General features: G+C 44.5%; 2 protein-coding genes across 4 annotated transcripts in view; both read right to left on the reverse strand.

Annotated features, from left to right (window-relative positions):
- LOC128887307 (catenin delta-2) overlaps window positions 1-17,945 on the reverse strand; it is a 26,030-nt gene extending 8,085 nt beyond the window's left edge. The window contains 9 exon segments of the mRNA XM_054143057.1: window positions 1-106; window positions 174-314; window positions 542-667; window positions 751-1,033; window positions 1,119-1,248; window positions 1,339-1,380; window positions 2,277-2,342; window positions 2,651-2,729; window positions 16,675-17,945. The exon segment at window positions 1-106 is cut by the window's left edge and continues 385 nt beyond it. Coding sequence (XP_053999032.1) covers window positions 1-106; window positions 174-314; window positions 542-667; window positions 751-1,033; window positions 1,119-1,248; window positions 1,339-1,380; window positions 2,277-2,342; window positions 2,651-2,682 — 926 coding nt within the window. The 5' untranslated portion in view covers window positions 2,683-2,729; window positions 16,675-17,945.
- A 125-nt stretch (window positions 17,946-18,070) lies between these two features.
- On the reverse strand, window positions 18,071-20,230 carry LOC128887295 (replication factor C subunit 4). 3 transcript variants are annotated; one of them, XM_054143016.1, is made up of 7 exons: window positions 20,003-20,222; window positions 19,641-19,916; window positions 18,842-19,235; window positions 18,652-18,765; window positions 18,500-18,583; window positions 18,309-18,430; window positions 18,071-18,226 (listed from the first exon to the last, which is right to left on the reverse strand). In XM_054143016.1, the coding sequence occupies exons 1-6, from the start codon at window positions 20,113-20,115 to the stop codon at window positions 18,338-18,340; spliced, it is 1,074 nt and encodes a 357-aa protein (XP_053998991.1). In that variant the 5' UTR covers window positions 20,116-20,222; the 3' UTR covers window positions 18,071-18,226; window positions 18,309-18,337. The 3 variants fall into 3 exon arrangements, with proteins under 3 accessions (XP_053998991.1, XP_053998992.1, XP_053998994.1); XM_054143017.1 differs by lacking the exon at window positions 18,071-18,226 and having other exon boundaries at window positions 18,247-18,430; XM_054143019.1 differs by lacking the exons at window positions 18,071-18,226; window positions 18,309-18,430 and having other exon boundaries at window positions 18,546-18,583; window positions 18,652-18,755; window positions 20,003-20,230.
- Between the last annotated feature and the right edge of the window lie 123 nt (window positions 20,231-20,353).

Consider the following 20,353-nt stretch of genomic DNA (forward strand, 5'->3'; position numbering starts at 1 on the left):
AGGGCACTTTACTCTCATCTGCGATCACGTTCGAAAAGGAAGCCGATTAGAATCCGAGGTAGGTCCACCCGACGCTAGCTTCTATACGCGTGAAACGCATAATTCACTCGCATTATCCGTAGCGATTAGTGGAATATGGACTTGCGTGAAAGATGCAGTCGAACGACGTCAACGCGGGTAGACCAAGCTTAACGAGACAGAGGCAGAGAAAGAGAGAATAGCAAGTGTTAAATAAATTATCGATGTGACCCTACCATGAGGATGCTGAGAGGGTTCCCCAGAGTCATCCATATTCCAAGAGTTGCTGATTTGATCTAGAGAGAACACAAAATAACAACGAATGTCAGGCATAGAGATAATTAAAGTGAATTATGCTGTGCCCCGTGCACGACCAGACAAATAGCCGCGGCGCGCCGCGGCGTGATAGCTGAATGTCTCGTTACAGCACCGTTTCGGTCAATCTCGACGACCCGTACAAAAATTGCCTTGCCATTCGTAGCTGTAACCTAAGCGACAAACTTCCACTTCGAACCAAACATACCATATGGATCTCCGGGGCCGCCAGGACTAGGAGTGATACGATAATGATCTTGCAAAGCAGGATTCAGACCTGGATCGATGTCGTTGTAACCGCCTTCCACGTACGGCGCCGCTTTACGCAGGTATTCTTGAAAACAAAAAAAACGCTCACCGTTATATCTCGATCGTTGCCAACATTCTTATTGATAAAAAAATATAACCGTCGCTTACCATGCGGAGGCGAAGCGCGACTGTGCTCCGAAGGACTGTGAGGACTATGAGGAGAGTGCGAACGTGGCATGTAGATGCCGTGGAGTCCTGGATAGCCTGGCTGCGGTGGACAACCGAGGTAAGGCTCGTAATGCTCGAAACCGACCATGTACGAGTCCGTTGCGTACCGCGGGTCGGCATGCTGGTAATCTTGAGACATCAATGGCACTGACATGTAACTTACCGCACCTGGATCCGGCTCCATGTGCGATACTTCGCGGACCACTTTCGACACGCTTGTTACCTGGCCAAACATTTTTATCGTTGTCGTTAAAAATGAAACGATTCAGCCGAATTAGTATACGGACTAGATCGAAAAGGAATCTCACTTGTTGGGTAGTTTGCTGCTTATGAGACCGGATGAGTAACGGATCCTCCTGGACAGACAAATGAGACGAATGCAACGAGTGGGTGTCCGCCTGGCCGTTACTTCCGTGATAATCTGCATCACTCTGTCCGCTGCAAAACGCCGGCAATAACGATCAATTAGAGCTACGTTCCATCGCGTCCAGAACAATCAGCGATTTATTCGGTCGTTCGATAACTTACGTGTATTGCGGCATGTCGGGACCTTTTTCCTGAAGGACGCGTCTAGAAAAAAACATAAGGAGACAAATCATATTCTGTGCATTTCAAACAATTCTTTCTCCCATCGAAATTCTACAAAAAACAAGTTCCTTTTTAAACGACCAATCTCTGTACACGTGGATGCGTGATCTCGAACAAATAATATTCTATGAAACAATGACAGGAATGATCGGTGAAACCTAAAAATAAAATTAAAATAATAGGTAAGCGAATGAATCCGTGCAACCCGAACCGCGACGATTGCGTTACAGCGTGCGTTTCAAACAAAGTAGGTATCGTCGCGAAACAAGCAACGAACAACAAAACCAGGCGATACACAAAACAATCCGCGAACCACTCACTAATCGAGGAACAAAGTGAAGTACATGTACAAAAATACTTCCGATTATGCTAAACTACTGTTGTCTTGTCTCGCACACACACACACACAAAGTCTCGCACATCATTTTCAGCATGCTAAACGAACAAACACACGTTAGCGAGGCTGAAGTTATTCATTCTGATAGTCACGTGTACGTTTTGACCGAGTTCCGACAAACGAAAATCCCGCGATAACGATCGACGACGAATGATTTCTCTCTTGATGTTCGGTGTAAGGTGTATCCACCTAATTTTCGAGCCTTTGTAATTACGCGACATTTCATGACTTTTGTTAGAAAACTATCGGTGATGTCAAGTGTAAAAAAAAAAAGCAGAATTCGTTTGATCACGACGCTCGGAAAACATTATAATAGCGAGACTCGCGAGGACGCCGACGTTTTAGCGATAACTCGAGGAAGAAGCTGCCAAACGATGGAACGCGAAGGAGAACTGATCGGAGATGGATCGATGAATGACTATATGCATTTGTACACTCGCATTCAGAATGACTAACCTCGTGATTAGGTCATGTTAGTCACCTCTGCGTGATCTCGGTGCGCGTAATGCTGTGCTCCTGTCTCCGCTCGAGCCGACGATTCACCAGCCTGGCATCAACAATTTCGCTCGGATTATTAAGAGTGCCGAGTCTACTAATTGCTCCCGGTGCGAATTCAAGAGAAATGTTGTAACTGTCTTTTTCGTGATTGAAACAAACGACAGAAAACAGACCAAGTTTCTTTCTGGGTTGAAAATCAGCAAAGTTACGAGTATTGCTAGCCGAGTGAAAGAGAAGCGGTAGGCAAGGGATGCGAAAGTAACGCGTTTTACGAGATCGCTTTCACGAAAGAAAGAGAACGCGGGATCGATCGGTTACGAGTCTCTCGAGAGTTCGTGGTGAGAGAAAGACACTTACAGACAGGAGTCAACCAGCTGATTATTTGACATACCAGCTGATTTTTCGTCTCTTGCCGCTCAGCAGTCGATGACGTCCCCTGAAAGCACACCAGCAAGAAGAAAGATTAGAAGAGACATCAAACGAATGGATAATCCGTACAGGCTAAACTTTGGCTAAACTACATTTTTCTATTACGCCTTGAAGCAACGATTATCAAAAAATTTGTCGACAACGAGGACGTTGACCGCATCGTATTTAGCATTTTTTAATCGACCAGAAGAAAGAAACGCTCGGTACCTTTAAACATTCTACCGCGAAACCTCGTTAAACGTTAATTCCATTTCGAGGTTGCGCTGAACCGCTGTACTATGATTAACGTTCGTTTTCTTCCTCTTCTCCCCCTACATCCCTCTCCAATGCGTTAATTAATTTTATCAGTTGCGCGTAGCTCGCGGAGTTAACGCTTGCAGAACGTGTCGCAGGTATCGCACGTAATCACGCCAGTAAAATATAAAACGAGCAGAAGAGTTTAATTAATTTGTCGCCTCGGTGCTCTTTTATCGTGGGTTGCGATTACCGTTCGCGTAAGCGCACACGCACAGACGAACGAGGGAAATTCGCTAACAAATCCGCCTAATGCAGCTTACGAATTTCGGATGTTTTTTCGACAAGGACGCTCTCGAAAAGAATCGCGTTTGAATCGCGAGATAACGTCTAATTAACGGAAATGCGTTGAGAAAAATGGTTCGGCACACCTTGGCCAAATCATTCATTAAAATGGAGACTAATCGATTATTCGAGAATGTAGGTAGGTCGCTATACGAAACAGAATAGATAGAAAGAGGTGACAATCTGGTTAATCTAAAGTCTGTTGAACGTGTACTCGACTGTCGACCGAAGAATCGATACGGATACGCGCATATAGCGTACTCTACGAGTAAAAAGAAACCACGAGCAGATGTTAATATTTGACTTTAGCCTCGGAGAAAACATCCGAAATTACGTTTCTCTCGTGTCTCGTAAAAACGCATGAAATCGTCGAGCAACGACCATGCGAGAGAGTCGCTCGTTCGAACATCGAGCTTCCACGCATGCTTCTTTTTCAAGTAATAATCACGTTACCGTCGGCGTCGATTAGGAGCGAAGGTATGTAGTACCGGTAACATCGATCTCTTCCCTCTGCTCGACCAAATCCAGGTCGAAAGCGAAACAAGAGAACCAGGACTTAAACAAATACTCCCGCTGTTACGTACCGTTTTTCTATCTTGCCCGCGTCTTCGAGTGGAACTTTACGCTCCGTCGTTATCGCAGTCTTTTTACCAACAGCGCCGAATTCGACAGCGCTTCCTCGATAATTTCAACGAAAATTCGGTGGAAGATCGCAAACAAATCGGCATACGTTGTTTTCGTTCATCGTTTGTTACACGAATAAAATTTTGCCCGTTTCTGACCACGAAAAAGACCAGAGTAGACAGGTTTTCCAATTTCTCGATCGGAAGGAATTCTTGAACGTCCGGTTTCAAAGTACGCGGAACGATTTGCCAGGGACACGCGTGCTCCATACAAATTCGAAGGCTGGTGGAAAAACGGCGGGCAAGGGAGGAAAATGTCGACGATTGCATTATCGACGATGAGCTTTCCACGCGATCACTGGCCGAGACGAGGGAGCGGAGGTCGGTACGCGTTCCAGGGCACGCGTTCGACATACCTGCTTTGAACGCACAATTTTCAACGAGCAAAGCGAGGAGAAAGAGGACAAGGGAACAGAGGGTTGAACACAATGCACCGCATGCGCAAATTTATGCGCGTCTTCGGTACCGCGCGTGTATGGTCGCCTCTATAAAAGACATTCCGAGAACGTTATCGCGAATAAGCGGACTCGTGGATTCCGAAAAACGAATTGAACCCATCCTTGCAGCGTCCTTTCGCGAGTAATCGCAATGAAAGCCACCTTCTCCTCTATCCTTCCACTTTGCGAATACTTTCGCTGCAAATGGGTCTCGGTATGCGCAACGAGTCGATTAAAATTCTCAAAGCAAATATTACGGCGCTTACAGTTCGAACAAGCGTAGTTCGTTTATTTAACCCGATCAGCTGGACTCGCTTTCGGTACAAAAACGTTAAATATAAAACCGATGTAAATTGAAATATTTGGGTTGTCAAGTATCCGTGTAGTCCGACGGGCTACATAATCAGATTTGGAGATCTATCGAAACGAATTTCTATGGCACAAAGCGTAGAAATTGCGAAAGCTTCGATGTTGAGCCGAAAACGGAACCAATTTTCAGAGAGTAGAAGCAAAATCTCCAGAAGCCACAAAGGGTACTTGATATTCTCGAAACGCTGAGCGCGCGGAAAACCGCGGTCAGAATTTCCGAAAACGCATAGAGAACGGTGGGAAAAGTTCGCAAGCCGCTAGGCTGAACTGTGCCTGAACTCTGCGAAACTAAGAGCGTAAAAGCGTCCTGAAAATTCCTCGATCCCGCCAGACTGCGAGCTCAAGTGGAAGCATACCCCGATCGAGAAAGAACTCGAAAACTTCTCAACGAAAATCAACAATTGGAATGATACACAGGATGTCTTGCGAGAAACAGGTCAATGGTAAAGTAAACGCGTCATACTTTAATCCGTGCTAAAACCTTGGCGCTGATACCTTTTTGGCCATCTGCTACAATCGGCAACTTCCTAGCGACCCTAGCGTTACGGTACGAATAAGCTGCGGCTACAAGGAATCCTCGTCTTGCTAAATAACTTGGGTGTGTTTTGCAAGCTTGAAATTGTTTCGTCTCGTTGTACTACCTATCGATGCAGCCAAAAATGTAGACCAACGTCGCTCGAAGCTTTGTCCCGTAATACTGTCTAGCATATTCAATTTTTTACACGTCGGAATGAATTTGCCAACATCCCTTTTTGGAACGAACCGGGTCGAAAGTCCCGGCGGCGACGTCTCTCGGGTGTCCTACAACCTACAACCACCGTTGCACTGGTTTCTCGTTCAAAATTTCGCGTTTTTAATCGTTCCGACTCTTACCGGGGATTCAACGACAAAAGCTGACGGAAAAATATAATATTTCTAGCGGCAGAATATTAAAAGGCAACGGGTGCAGAAATTCAACTATCTTTGTTTCCATCGCCAGCAGCATTACTCGCAAAACTTATTTCCCTCTGGGTGTTCTAAATCGCACGCGTCGCGACGGTAGCGCGTGACTAGATTTGTACGACGCCGCAACACGCTTGCATTTACGCAAGTGCATAAGTTACACGCATCGCGAATGCTCGACGCCTGAGAGCCGTGCGCAACTGCTCGGCTCAACTCGACTCTTGTTTATCTTTTCATCTTTCATCTGCTACCTGTGCTACCACCGCTCAGCCATCTACAAAACCCGTCAAATTTTCCGTTTAAATAATGAATTACTCCTGCTGTTGGTTGTTACAAAACAAGCAAAACAGCTTTAGATTGGTTTCATGGGACGATGGCCTGTAGGCTGGATTTGGCACGTATTATCGCGCAACCCGAGAACGATTTTTCATTAAACTTCGCCGAGAAAAGCCACCGCGTACTACGCAAACCCAATCTATCTCAAGTCTTACACTTAAGAAACAGGATTTTAGCTGTGTCATTTGACGGTATATTCTAGTGAGTGTTCTTTACGCTAAAGCGGTGGTAAAAATTAATTTCAAATGCAGTATAATCTCGACGTCGCGAAACAAAAAGCCATTTCTGATCCGAGCAGACTGGACCAGTTAGTCTATCGAAGCTTCGATTCGAAATGAGTTCAAATCACGTGTCTCCACCGTGTCATCCTTTGTTACGAAACAGAATGCAACGAGATTGAAAACTGAACAATCGATGTATACCAGCAGCTCGCAACCTGAAATACCGATAAATCTTTGTCACGTAAGTTGAACGCGTTTAACGCGATCCTCTTTACCAGGATTTTGTTTTAATTGGCTCGCCTCTCCCTTGTTCGCTCCGTGTAACCGATAACACCTAGCGATGGGATCAAATGAAATTAGAAAAATTAAAATGTTCGCGGGTTCGTTACATGACCGATAAGGTGTAAAAGGAATTTTTCGTGGAATTTCCAGAACATTATTAAAGTAATTCGCATCTCGATGCGAACTTTGGTTTCGGAAACGCGAAACGAATTATTCGTAATTTGACTCGCGACACGTTCGCAGCCATCGCTAGTGATACACGCGACAAAGTGCAACGGACATCGAAGTCGTAATTGGAGGATCTACGTCGTCTCGGCACGGTTTTAGGTATCTACATTTTTAGGAAGTCATTCGTTTCGGTTATCGTCCGCCGCCATCTGCACACGGCGAAACCGAGAGTAGAATGATTGTGTGCGCGATACATATAATACATATTCATTAGAGAAGATTTGTCTACACCGACGGAGGATTTCTAAACGCGTACGTATGTAATACCAACTTGCCGAGTTTCATGGTTTTTTCGCTGAAAATTGTTTCCAGAACGAAAAGACGATGCAGCCAGATCGACAACGCAATGCTTCAATTTTCTGTCCCGAAATGCAACTTATACAATAATTGAAATTCATTGGGGCGTATACGTGTGCTCTCGATATCCGCAACGTTTGCCGAGCGATCCCGTATAGAAGCGCCTAACGCTCCAGGAATTTGGTGTATTCTCGGTCTAACCCTGATTCAAAGGACCAGAGTATCGTTGGATACGTTTGTCTTCGAAACTCCGTCTACGACTTTTCGAAGCGAACCTGCATCAAATGCGACGTCAGGCAATAATTGCCAGGAACATCGGCGTTCCCGAGTCCCGTCGATATCCATCGAGACGCAATACGGCCGACCCTCCTCCAAAATTCCCATTAGAACGTAATTGATTCGCGGGATGGAAAAACGAGCCGGTGTCGAATATCGAACGTAAAAGAGTATCCAGCTTGGGACATCGATCAAATCGGCTGCGAAAGCTGAAGTGGCACTCGCCGACGGACGGAGAACGATGATACCGATTATACGTCCGCGATATCGACGCGCACTTCTGGGAAAATTGTTCCCTAAGGGTAATTCGAGCCAGGGCCATTCGTCAAGCGCAACTTCCAGATCCGTGGCACATCGCGAGAAGTACCGGTGAATTCGCGTAGAAAGTTGTTTCTCGAACTTTTCCACGGGGTCATTCGTCTCCGTTGCTCGCTTCTTCCAACATTCCTACGACGACGTCGACGCTTTAAACGACGCTCCAAGGATTCATCCTGCTCGGCAAACTCTTTCGAACGCGCGTTCAATTATCGAATTTCGCGGTCGTTAGTCAAGCGTCTTGTATAAACATTACATAACTCGTTTATTCGCGATATATCGTGACGCGTTTGCTGTTATTATTATTATTATTATTTATACGAACGGGATGACGTCCATTCGTTTGGAGGACTTTGCGTAAGAGTAAAGTTACAAAGTTTGGTAGAGTACGCGATGTGTCTTTCCGACTTTCAATGGCTTTTCGCGTTTTGACTGTAAAGTGGCAGCGTGACACCCTTCTTTTCTCCAAATCATATGCGGCGCTAAGTCGGTTGCGATGGAGCATATTAACTTTGATATATTCAGCTTCGTATCTGTAGAATACTCGAATGCTTCTGTAATATCTGTCACCATGATAGGGAACGCGGTAACTCCGCGTAAATATATTGCAGTTGCGTGGTGTCGGTATGATATCTATATTTTTGGCAAAAGTTTCTACTCGTAGAATCGTTTCTCCGTACATTTTCTGCTTATTTTTCGCGAAAAATCATTTTTTTAATTGGATATAAACCGATAAGAAAACGGTCAGTTTTTCCACAAGAAGGGAAAACGAGACGAAGACGAGGTCGCGGTTCGAGACGAGATTGAGTTCATAGTAGGCAATTCTATCGATCGATCCCGCGTCTCGCAAACTATTCTTGGATCGATGGACCGTACCCGAGAGGTCGACGCGGTTCTCGATACTCGAGCGTCGCCGGTGGTTCGCGGTCCGAAGATAACGACGCCCGGCATCCGGTGGCCACGATTTCGAAGCGTTTTAATAGGCGTTCGCGCGAATCGATCGACAACCTCGCCAACTTCGCCTCGATAAAGAAGCGGCTTTCAATCGGAGTAACATGTTCACGGATCGAACAATACGTTCGAATCGATGCTACGACTAGGCTGACCTTCGCGAGAACGCGATACGAGACCAACCATTCACCACTCGCGCGGAGATTTAGTTGAATTTCGTTTAATTGGATTTTACAGGTTTCCCCGAGTGTCTAGGTTAATCTCTTCTTTACCATTCACCGAGTAAAAGTATATACGTCTCGATGAAACTAGGCAAGTTCAACTTTTGCATCGTCGTTCAACGCAATATATAGCTTTGCTATAAATTTAATTTAAATTAGAATTAAACCAGCTAACGATAATTAAGTTTTTAACATCGACCTTTGCCGAATGCGTACTTGGGAGATCTCGTATAGGACAGTTTCGTGTAGCGAAATGGGTGTTTCAGTTGTATCGAGCGATAGGTAGAACGATTTGTGGAACAGAGGGTCTCCGTTATCTTGACGGGATCCCTGGTTCTCTCAATTCTCAAGTACGCGTACATATACCGTGTCTAGTCACCGATCTCTTCAAATAGATCAGCCTCTCGACACCGAGTATCTAAGGCAGTCTGCTGGGTAACTTTACCGATGAATCCATTAACAGACCCTTTACCAGCCCATTACCAAACCATTCTCCATCCGTCCTGGCATTCCCTGCAGTCCTCTTTATCGCGATACACCATTTCATTTGACATTTCATTAGAAAATCGATCGTTTCGTCCTTTTACAAATTTCTTACAGTATAAACATCTCGTTGAATTCAACTTTATACAACTTTGACAAACTTCGATCCAATTCTTTTAATACCTTTAACTCTTTAATAAAGTTTAGCGAATTTCCACGTATAGACCAGGGCAATGGAGATGTTTCAATAGGGGTTGAAGTCTACCTTCCTCGCTCTCTCGTATTACGTTTTCGGTCGATGCCGGTCGGCTGGGAGACAAGGGACGTGCGTGGAAATTGCTCGCGTCTCCGGAGACCAACGTAAATTGTAATTAAAAAAAAGAAGAAGAAGAAAACAGAATGCGAGCTCCGTGATTATTTCCGCACCGCCACGTAAAAATGGTTCGGATTTGTCCTAGAGGTATTATTCTCGAGCAAACTTTCGTTGTTCCGTTGTCGCGTGTCTCTCTCTCTCGTCTCTCTCTCCTTCTCGTGTCTCCTCTTCTTTCCACGACGTGCTTTTCGTGCCTCGCGGAGAACTGGTAGCGTGACTTAATTTTTGTCTCCTCGTTCGTCCGTTCTTCCTGTCCTTCCCTCCGTCGCGAGGCTCCTCCGAGGCCTCGAGGCCCACTTTATTGGCTCGTCAAGCAGGCGACAGGTAGCGCCGGTTGGTCGAGATGCGCGACCGTGTCTCTAACTGTTTACAAGAATGATTCTCGGAACGTCTCGCGACTAGTCTCTATACGTTTCGTCCTCTACAGGTCCTCTATCTAAATTCAACTACGCGACAGATTATAATATTATTTCCTTTTACATCCTCCGATTATCATCGCGACGAGTAATCACCGGAAACAGTCTGACTTTTGAATAACCTTGGGCGCGTAACAAGTCGAAGAGTTAAAATAAAACAGCGTCCAACGGTTCGTTAGGGTGAACTCCAAAAGTCGCCAAGTCGCCGTCGTAAGGGTTCGATGCTCGAAACTTTTCAGACTATTCCTAATTACGACCACTAATCGAATGCAATTGTATCGAAAACGCTGGAAGATTTACAGGACGCGGGAATCGAACATTTCTGTGTCGCGATGAGAAGAGAGTTAATACTCGTATCGGAACGCAGACAGGAGGAGACCCCAGAAAGATCATGTACGTGCGTGGCGAAGAGAAAGACACCCAGCAAAGAGAATTCTGTATAAAGGACTGAGAAAAAGAGAGAGGGGGGAGATATATCACGAGGGAATGAGAACTCTGCCGCAACCTCATTCTCCTTTCCGGCTGACGCGTTGAAAAGCTGTCTCCCTTCTTTCTCTGTTCCTCCGCCTCCTCCGCCACCGCCACCGCCACCAACCACCACTACCACCACCACCACCACCACCTTCGCCACCACAAGCCTTGCGCACACCGTCCGCTCTCGATGGCTCGTCGTGCAAACGCATACGAGGCCAACGCGTGTTTGAATGAATGAACGCGCCATGGGGGGAGAGAGTTACACACGCATACGCGCGTCAAACAGAGTACGATAGTACAACGTTTCTCAAACTGGGGTCCGCGTACGCGTATATCGTCGGGTTTGAATGGATTGACTTTTAAATGCCGAGTCGATCGACGCTAGAACACTCATCAGTGCCGATTTAATCTTACTATTTATTTTGTGCCAATTACAATGAGTTTTCCGAAATGGGTTTTAGGATTTTATTTTAACGAACGAATGTTCCTTTATCCAAAAGGTTCGCGGGAAGGTGAAGTTTGAGAGACACTGCGATAGTACGAGGCTTATACATACGTATTCCTCTGTGCTCTCTCGCCACGGCGTCCACCGGGCTGCAGAAATTTCTGTACACCGCGTCCTCCGGCGATCACACGATACGTCGCTCCCCTTTTCCTCGCTCCTCTTTTTCCTTTAGTGCCACTATCGTTGTTGTTATTATTTTCGCCTTGGGACAAATATTTGACGGGGGTTCTTGTTTCGCATACCCTCTGGGACCTAGGTGAATTCACGAGTTTTCACGAACGGTTAGTCCTGGAAGAGTCGTGGATTTGGAGTAACGGTAGCGTAACGGTATCGTTACTATTATTATTTTCTAAACACGCTATGAGACAAAAGAGTCTATAATTTAGATGGATAACAAGTGAAAAAACTCGGAAGAAACCTAAACTTTGGAAGAGTTTAGAGAGAACAATAAATTCTCTTCGAGCGAATCTCGGTTTTCGGAATAGATTTCGATATTTCATTATTTTTCAATATCCTGTTGAAAATGTGTATTTGTCGATATTTCAAATTGAAATACACAGAATCGAAAAACAATTTATTGCGTACACTGATTCTGGGCCGAGCTTATCGGCGAAATCCATCGAATTTAAATAAAAAAACGTTCGCGAATACCTACACTCTGCACTGCACTGTTTATACATTTCAATCAACTCCGGTAACTCGATCTGCATCGGAAACGAAAGTTCGACGTATACGCAGAGAGGCAGAAAAGAAGTTAATAAAAAAGTAAAAGTAGCCACAGGATACGGGCACGAGAAGAATCTACAAGTATTTATCGTTTTTTTTTTCTTTTTGAAAATTTCTTTTTTTTTTTTTTTGTACTAGTCGACATCGTTTGAAGCGAACATCTTTAGAAACGTAGAGCGTTTCGACGTGGCGCGTCAACGGTGAGATATTTATTTATTGCGCGCGCGTTGCGAATTTTAATATTTTTCCATCGTCCGGGATGGTTTTTATTTTTGCCTGCCGCGTTCGCAGAAAAATAATTACGCTCCGACGAGATAATGCAAAAAAACTACACACGTCTCGTGAATAACCAGAAAAATAAATCTTGAATTCAAGCTCGTCACGATTACAACCGAAAATTCTAAAAAAACATACGACGCCGAAAGGATGCGTCTCGCTCGGATTCGGCCACCTCGAACTTCAAACGTTCGACAAAGTCGAACGATCGCTACGCGTTCAGTTTTATTTATTATTCATCGTTCGAATAAAATTTTGCCTATCTTGGTCGATTAGCCAGGTGCGCGCGCGTGCGTGGCAACGATACCGTTAATTTATAGCGGCGCTAATTTACCATTAGCACCGGGTACGCGCGCGCGATAAATCAGGTTCAATTAATTCACAGGAATATGATCCGGAAGAACGGAACACCGCTTTCGACCGTTCCAATTAACAAGATGGTTTGCCTGGCGCGTTCTGCTCGCCAGACCGCCGATGTAACGGGGCTCGCCGGGAATTTCAAAAAAGAGTAAGACAGAACCAGAGACAATGACCAGAGAATGAGAAAAATAAACGGAGCAAATTACTTTCTGCGATCGTTCGTTTCATTCAGCTGAAAGTCTGATGCAGGATGAAAATTAGCTGCGAGAGAAACGATTCGAAATCGGAAGGAACCACGAACAGACTTCGACGGTGTAATTCTATCGTTTTTAAACGAGTATTTCGTTCGATGGTAAAAAGCTGCGAGTTAGGAATAATTGGAAAAACGACTAAAAATAACGCCGCGTCCGTTTCGATTCCTTTAAGTTCGACTAAACGGCTTGAGACTTGAAACCGGAAATTCTGAGCATAGGTTTACCGCTTGCGCGAGTTCGGTAGCAATTTAATCGAAGCCTGAAGGCCCGCTTGCGGCGCGTTAAACGATCCCGAAACAATCCGGAACGCGAACGAACCAAACTCGGCCATTTTTTCGGTCTCTCCGAAACTAGTTCAACCACTCGGTGGTCTCGGTCGCGGTAAATCCGTGGCGTCTAATTAGCGTCGCGCGTTATGTCGCCCCGAGACGCCTAATTTAAGTTTCCAGCGTCTGGGCCCAGGCTCCACCTCTTATATTAGTCGTTGCCGTCTTTCGTGCACTCGGAACCACGAACCGTGCCGTGCCGTGACACGCGCGACTTATCGCGCGGCGAACGCGCGTACACCGGTCGTGCACTTCCGAGTACGCGCGAACGATCAAAGTCGTAAATAAACTCATCTGGCCAAGATTCGGCTCGAAGCGCGCCGCTCGGAATGCAAATATACACGGTATGCAATTACAACGGACGATGACTTCCTAGCAAATGTTACGCAACGCGGAAACGAGACCGTTTTCCCAAGCGTTCAATCGTAGTCGAAGCACGTATCTAGTCAAAGTATATATACAATACATATTGTATATAACTCGGCAAACTGGCGCGTCGAGATTTGAAACAATAACGAGTCTCGCTGTCCCCGATGAACGGTGGACGATAATCGGGTCCCATTCTTTCGAAGGAAACTCTTGAAGAATGTATGGAATTCGTTTCCTACGCCCTGTCCCGTGGGACCACTGTCGGTTTTATTCACCTGAATGGCCGAGCCGGTCGAGGTCTCTCCGTCGTTCTTTTCGTAAATTATACACTCGGTCATTACTAGCGGACAAACAGCGGCCGCGTGCGAGCGTCTGCGCCGCGCTCGATCGAGATTTAATCGGCGGACGATCGATCCATGAAGGACGGGAGGTCGCGACCGCCAAACTTCGATCAAGTAAAACTTGTAACGATAATCTATGAATATTGTTATTCGACGAACGAAAGTTTTGAAATGCACGATATTTTTTTGAAAAGCTGCATCGAGTACGCCGTTATTCCTTGCAACCGTATCGCAACGTTATTCGTTTCCGTTGAAGTCGATAAAATTGATAACCGTGACAATTATCTCTCGGTTATCAATCGCGAGAGCTGGACCTATTACTCACAGTCTAATCGCCGTTGATACGAAGAGCCTCGATTTTTTTTGTTAAATAATTCTTTAACGACGAAATGATAAGGTACTCGCGGCTTATTGATCTCTCGGTGAATTCGATCGTCGATCGTTAACTGTTTTGTCGAACGATATCGAGAAAATTCGAATTAAGCGTGCGAGAGGACTCGTAAAGGTCTCAACGAAGAAGCTGGTCGATATTCCGATCGAATTTAATCCCCGCTAACGCAGGTCTCTCGACAGACCTTTTGGTTCTTTTATCATAGCGATCCTTCTATTCTTCGTACTTCATATGTTCGCGTCGATATAAGTAATCGATTTGTAAACGACGTTCGGCCGTCGCATCGGCGGGATGGGCTCGCAAATGGGACCAGAACGCGTGACACCGTCACCGACGTCATTTCCGTGGTGTACAATCGCGGCCCGTCGCCGTTTCGGTCACTTCGAACGCTGAATATAACGAGCTGGCCAGTTCTATCGAGAGGCATACGGCCAAAGGGGACACACCGTTCGAATCCGTTCGATTCAAAGCATTGTTGAACCGCGACCGTTCGATTACGAATTAAATGGACTTTATCCCGTGAAACGATCGCCGGATACTTTTCACTTTTTTTCTCTGTCTGTTGTTAACGTTACTCGTGACTGTTTATTGCAACGTCGAGCTAGCTCCTCGTAGCTCACCGATCGACGTTACGCGTGTTTATAACTAACTATGAACGTCGCTGTTCGAGACGGTCCTTTCTACGTGACTCGATAAAAAAAAAAAAAAAAAAAAAAAACAAATGTTGTGTAGCTGCACGATTTCAAGTAAACGAAGCTTGCGGTTTATGGACGCCGACAGTAGCTGAAAGATTATCCTCGTTTGCCCACTGTGATCAACGAATCCAGAAACAACAAAACCGGCTAGGCTTGTCATTGTAAAATTGTTTCAAAGGCTACCATTATATGTAAATATTTACATATCGAAATCACTTTAAGCGCGATATAAAAAAAAATGGATCTTCTTTGAGATTGTTTTCAATTTTCTCAAAGTTCCTTCGAACAATTATTTATCCTATTCTTCTCATAGCCGGCCACTTGAGTCGCTTGTTATCTTAATTTCCAACGAAAAGTACCCGCGTGGTCTGGCGTGTCTAGCCCAAAACGGCATAAGTTGGTCTCCTTATCTTGCCGGATCCGAACAGCAGCAAAAGCGTCGGCGTCGAGTAAACAAGACGCATCCCGAGTACAACCTCTCTGAAAGAAATAACTCGCTCCGATGCATTTCGCTTTACGAGCTCTCATTAGGAGTTCTCTTGCTGCCAGAGTTTCAGCTCGCATGCGTTATTATTAATTATTAAGCGTTCACGCACGTTATGACCACCTCGGTAACGAGCGGTGCTCCTTTTTCTAAAGTTGCGCACGCAAAGAATATTTTCCTCGTTCAAAGGAAATGAATTCAAGGTCGAAAAGGTTAAGTTCGTTTAGATCGATTCTACACTCTCCTATCGTTTCTTCGAGCGCTTTAAATTGCGGAGCAAACACGCGAAAAGCGCGCGAACGCATCGATATGTACCGTGCACGCTCCAAAACAAACCAACGTCTGCGATTACTCGACAAATGTCATTGTATGAGTAACAAGTGTCCCTGGCATAGCGTCGATCGTCGCTGCAAGTTTTCAAAATACAAACTTCCGTTGCTTAAACGTCAGAGGACGACGGACTAGCGACAATTCCGATTTCGCGTCATCGTAGCGTGTATTAGCAACAATGATTACTTCTCAGCGGTCACCTGTCGATAGATTAGACTCGTCACCGATGCTCGTATCGATCGTTAACTAATCGTAATATTAGCTAATGCCACCGATGTCCGTCTATTGATGACTTCACGGTGACGTAACGGATAATACCATCCATCGATCTTTTGTCTACGCTATTTATTCTACGTCTTAATCTCGACTTGGACGACTACTATAGGATCAACCGAATCTGCAGAAATGACAAAAAAACGCATTCAAATATCTCGAATGTCGAATCCGCCTTGACGCTGCTAAGCGATACATCGATATCGTTTTGTTTATCACGACCCGGTAGTTTTCCACAATCACGGAGTTCAAAACTTACAAGGTTCACTTCGAACGCATGGAACATCGATTCTTCGAATTGTTTTTAAAAGAGTCGCGGGCACTCGTATTTACATTTTACCGATACTATCGCGAGTACTACCTCCTACTACGTGAGCCACGTTAGCAGTCAGAGTTGACCATTATTCACATAACTTCAAATACTATATCCACCTGAATAAAACAATTTTATCTAGATAGATTATCCGGATAATTATTACTCATTTTCGACTGTGTTCGTTTATCGCGAATAAACGTTCGTTTAGATAAAACGTTGTGAATTAATAACCCTTATCTACAGTTGTGCCTAAGAACCGCGTTAGATATCGGAAATTAATACGTTTAGTGTAACTATTTACAGGTTAAAAAAAGAACGAGTATCGCTAAGCATAGAATGGTGCCGGTGACAGTTCGCATCGTATCGCGAAGTCGATAGGACGGAGTCTAGCCGTCGACTCGTCGCCACATTCAAATTGCTCACCTTTTCTACGATATTTCCCACGGCGGGAGTCGCCCGTCACATTCCAAGAATCGTTGACGCACGACGCCGTAGCCAGCGATAGATCCGCGACTCCGTTTTCCTGGCTGATCGACGGGACGCGTTTCCCATATAACATACACCCTGTCCACGCAACGTACACGCGTGTCTCCTCTCCGTAGACGTTTCAAGCACGCGAATCTCCTCCACGCGATCCTCTTCCGAGAGGTCCACGCTGGTCAAGTAGATAAAACGGGCCGAAACGCACTGTCAATTGCGCCACTATCATCGAGCCTCCGACGCAAACGGGAGAGCCACTGGGAATCTCTTCGAGACGTATCCTTTGTCGTCAGTCGTATAGTTTTCTCGTATACGAAGGGGAACTGACTCACTGCCGCGGTCGAAAAATCGCTCGGATCGCGGCGTGGGTAGATAAAGTTCTCCGTGGCAGCGAGCAACGAACTGTCCTCCTCGCCGGGGAAACGCAGAGTCAGCGAGTGTTTCGTACGTCGAAGAATCCGGCGTGCGATAATACGTTCGATCTAAGCCGCTGATAATCGAATCCTCCCGCATCAGGATCTCTCAAGATTCCGAACATCTCCCACACACACACACGCGCGCGCACACACACGCAGGACACACACACAAGCGTGCGCACGCGTTCTATCCTTATTCCGAGTATCCGTGACTACGTTTCTCCGTAGATGCGATGCGTTCGTTTCCAGCAGATCCGGACTCCAGAATTAACTCGCGCGAGTAGCACTGACCGTCTCAATGGCCCTGTGATGGAGACGTCCTGGCATCCTGCTACGGGCGTCGTTTCCATCCACCGTCTCCTCGAGGCCAGTCGACGGCACCCCCTGGATCCGAACAACGTCCCCGTGACAAGGCCAACCGAGATACGCACGCACGATACGTGGCCTCCGTCGAGAAGCGAAAGAACACGGGCCGCACTTTTTTTTTCTGCTCCCCGTGATTGTTAGGTCCGTTCGCGGAACAGCCTCGACCGACGGCGATACACCCACCCGAGTAAGATCCGCTCGGGTATCCGTCGTACGCGGAACACGATTTCGAGCATGCACGTGCGGCAGAGTACGCAGAAACCGCAGCTTTTTTACGGACACATCCCCGTACTTGTCTCCTCCTCGCCAACGCCTACACGATACACATTGCACGCAGCAACGACGCCCCTACACGCCGATCGCAGCGGTTCTCAAACCGCGACGTCCCCGCACACCGACAGAGAGCGCCGCCAGGCTCTCGTTATTCTATAGTTGTCCAACATGCACGAACGAAACGCCATCTATACGTTATAATTTGGGGGAAAATTCAAATTATATATTATATATATATTTATTTCAAACGTTTTTATTTAAAAACGAAAAATTATTCGACGAGATAAATATTACAAGTATGTATGTTTATATACGGACATACGAAACACATGTATCATCATCGGATCCAAAGGGGTTAAATTAATTACGCTATGTCACAAATACTAGGGGAACTGGACTTATACAGGGAATGTAAAATTCGTAATATCCTTGCACTAATTCTGAAATCAAAATTATTCAGTTTGTAGAAAAATTATAAATATTTATTCGTACAGAAAATAATCTGATAAAATGACCAAGTACATTGTTATACAGTTAAATACTATAAATACTTAGACTATCTCGTAAGCTTTTATTATCCCGCAACAAAGATTTACGAGTTGTATGTATTCACTTCCGCCATCTAACAATCTATAGTTGCATTCCTAAATGCAAAAATGAAAAAATGAATAATAAATACTATTTGTATCGCAAAAATAATTAGAAATCTTTACCCCAAGCTTTTCTGCGATCAATGCTTTTTGCTTGTCCGATAATTCGTTGGAATATATAATTTTTTCGCTAAGTTGTTCTATAACCTACAAAAAGAATTAAAATTTTAAATGTTGCAATATTCTGATTGCAAATCTAGACAAATATAACTTACTTGAGACGTAGCGTACGCTTCCAACATAAATTGATCGATAAAAGTTTCAGCTTTACCGTAGTCTTTCGTCTTGCACACTTCCAATAATTCATCCAACCATTTATCTGGAACAATCTATAATCGTTTGATCATGTTACGTGAAATCAATGTCGGTACTGAACGTGTACTACCAATAAAAGAAAATACTTACACCTATTATTTCAAGAACGTCGTTCACCGTGATCTCGATGCCATGTCCCTTTAACCTTGTAATAGATTGTAAACATGTTATAGCACGTCTTAAATCTCCGCCAGAGGCATCGACAATTTTCAATAGAACAGGCTTTTCTGCTTTTAAATCTTCTAGCTTGCATATATGCTCTAATCTATCGACGATTTTGTCTTCTCCCAATGGTTTGAACCTAAATTTTGTACAGCGCGATGTTAGCGGTTCTATAATTCTTGACACGTAATTGCAAATTAAACAAAAGCGAGTACTGTGAGACTCCTTTTCCATAGTACGACGAAGAGCTGTTTGCGCCGCGTTCGTCATGCTATCCGCTTCGTCCAAGATAATAATTTTGAATGGCGGACAGCTTTTCCCACTGAAAAAACGTGTTGACATTGTAACAAATGTTCCTTCGATTTTGTAAGCACCTATTATGTATGCAATACCTCAGATTGTGCCGTTATCATAGAGATTACAAGAGCGACGTGCAAGATTATCAAAGAATAATATTCTATTTAATTGTTTGCTTATAAAGCAGGACCAAAAATTTAAAACTTTACTATACTTTTGGGATAGTCTGCCTAAAGCATTTTGTTTTTTAGTTGGTAATAAGAGTTGCTAAATACCTTTGTTACAACTCCTGACAACAACTATATTCTCCGAACAATCTACACGCGCAGCTTTAATATAATTCTCAAACCTTTTACTATACATCATAGATTTTTCATAAAATAATAGGTATCTTAGTATTCCTGTTAATATAATATAAAAATATACATACTCGTCTCTCATGCCACCTGCTGTAAGTTGAGCAAATGATTTGATTTTATCTCTCACAACTTGAATACCTCTTTCATCCGAGGCATTTAATTCTAATATCCTCTCTTTGTAGAGGCTACCAAACAGTTGTCTGGCTGCTGCCAATATAGTACTTGTTTTTCCAGTTCCTGGTGGACCATAAAATAACAAATTTGGAAAGTCATTGCCCTTTAAACATTGTCTTAATACTTCGACTACTTCTCCTTGTTCGACAACATCTTCCACGGTTTTCGGACGGCTGTAGAAATACAAAAATCTTAAATTCGAAAATAATGATTTCCAAACATTTCAACGATTGAGGTTATTTCGATGAATAACGCTTACTATTTCTCTACCCATGGCGGTGCAGGACCGCTACGTTCTTCCTTTACACGTGAACTTGAAGGCTTTTTAGGTTCTCCGGGTCCCAATTTTCCTGTTTTTAGAAAAGCCTGCATGCTTTTCCTTTTTCAAACCATATCCCTTCGTCGACAAAGACACAAATTTCAAGTACCGAACGAAATGTTCATTCCCGCGCATTTACTTCCAAATCCAATCGTATCAACGTTTTGCGAAAAAGTTCCTAAAAGAAACTACTTCCATTATCGATGTTTGCATCAGAAATGTATAACTACTTTCAAGTACAATTGAAATTATAAATAATTTTAATAATTTTACTTACTAATACTCATATAA

The sequence above is a fragment of the Hylaeus anthracinus genome, unplaced genomic scaffold (genome assembly GCF_026225885.1).
Source record: "Hylaeus anthracinus isolate JK02 unplaced genomic scaffold, UHH_iyHylAnth1.0_haploid 11985, whole genome shotgun sequence".
NCBI classification, from domain to species: Eukaryota; Metazoa; Arthropoda; class Insecta; order Hymenoptera; family Colletidae; genus Hylaeus; species Hylaeus anthracinus.

Coding starts and splice junctions, on each gene's coding strand:
- LOC128887295 (XM_054143016.1), bottom strand. CDS start 20,115: ATGCAGGCTTTTCTAAAAACAGGAAAATTGGGACCCGGAGAACCTAAA. Junction 19,917..20,002: donor CCGCCATGGGTAGAGAAATA/GTAAGCGTTATT, acceptor GTATTTCTACAG/CCGTCCGAAAACCGTGGAAG. Junction 18,766..18,841: donor ACGTTCTTGAAATAATAGGT/GTAAGTATTTTC, acceptor AAACGATTATAG/ATTGTTCCAGATAAATGGTT.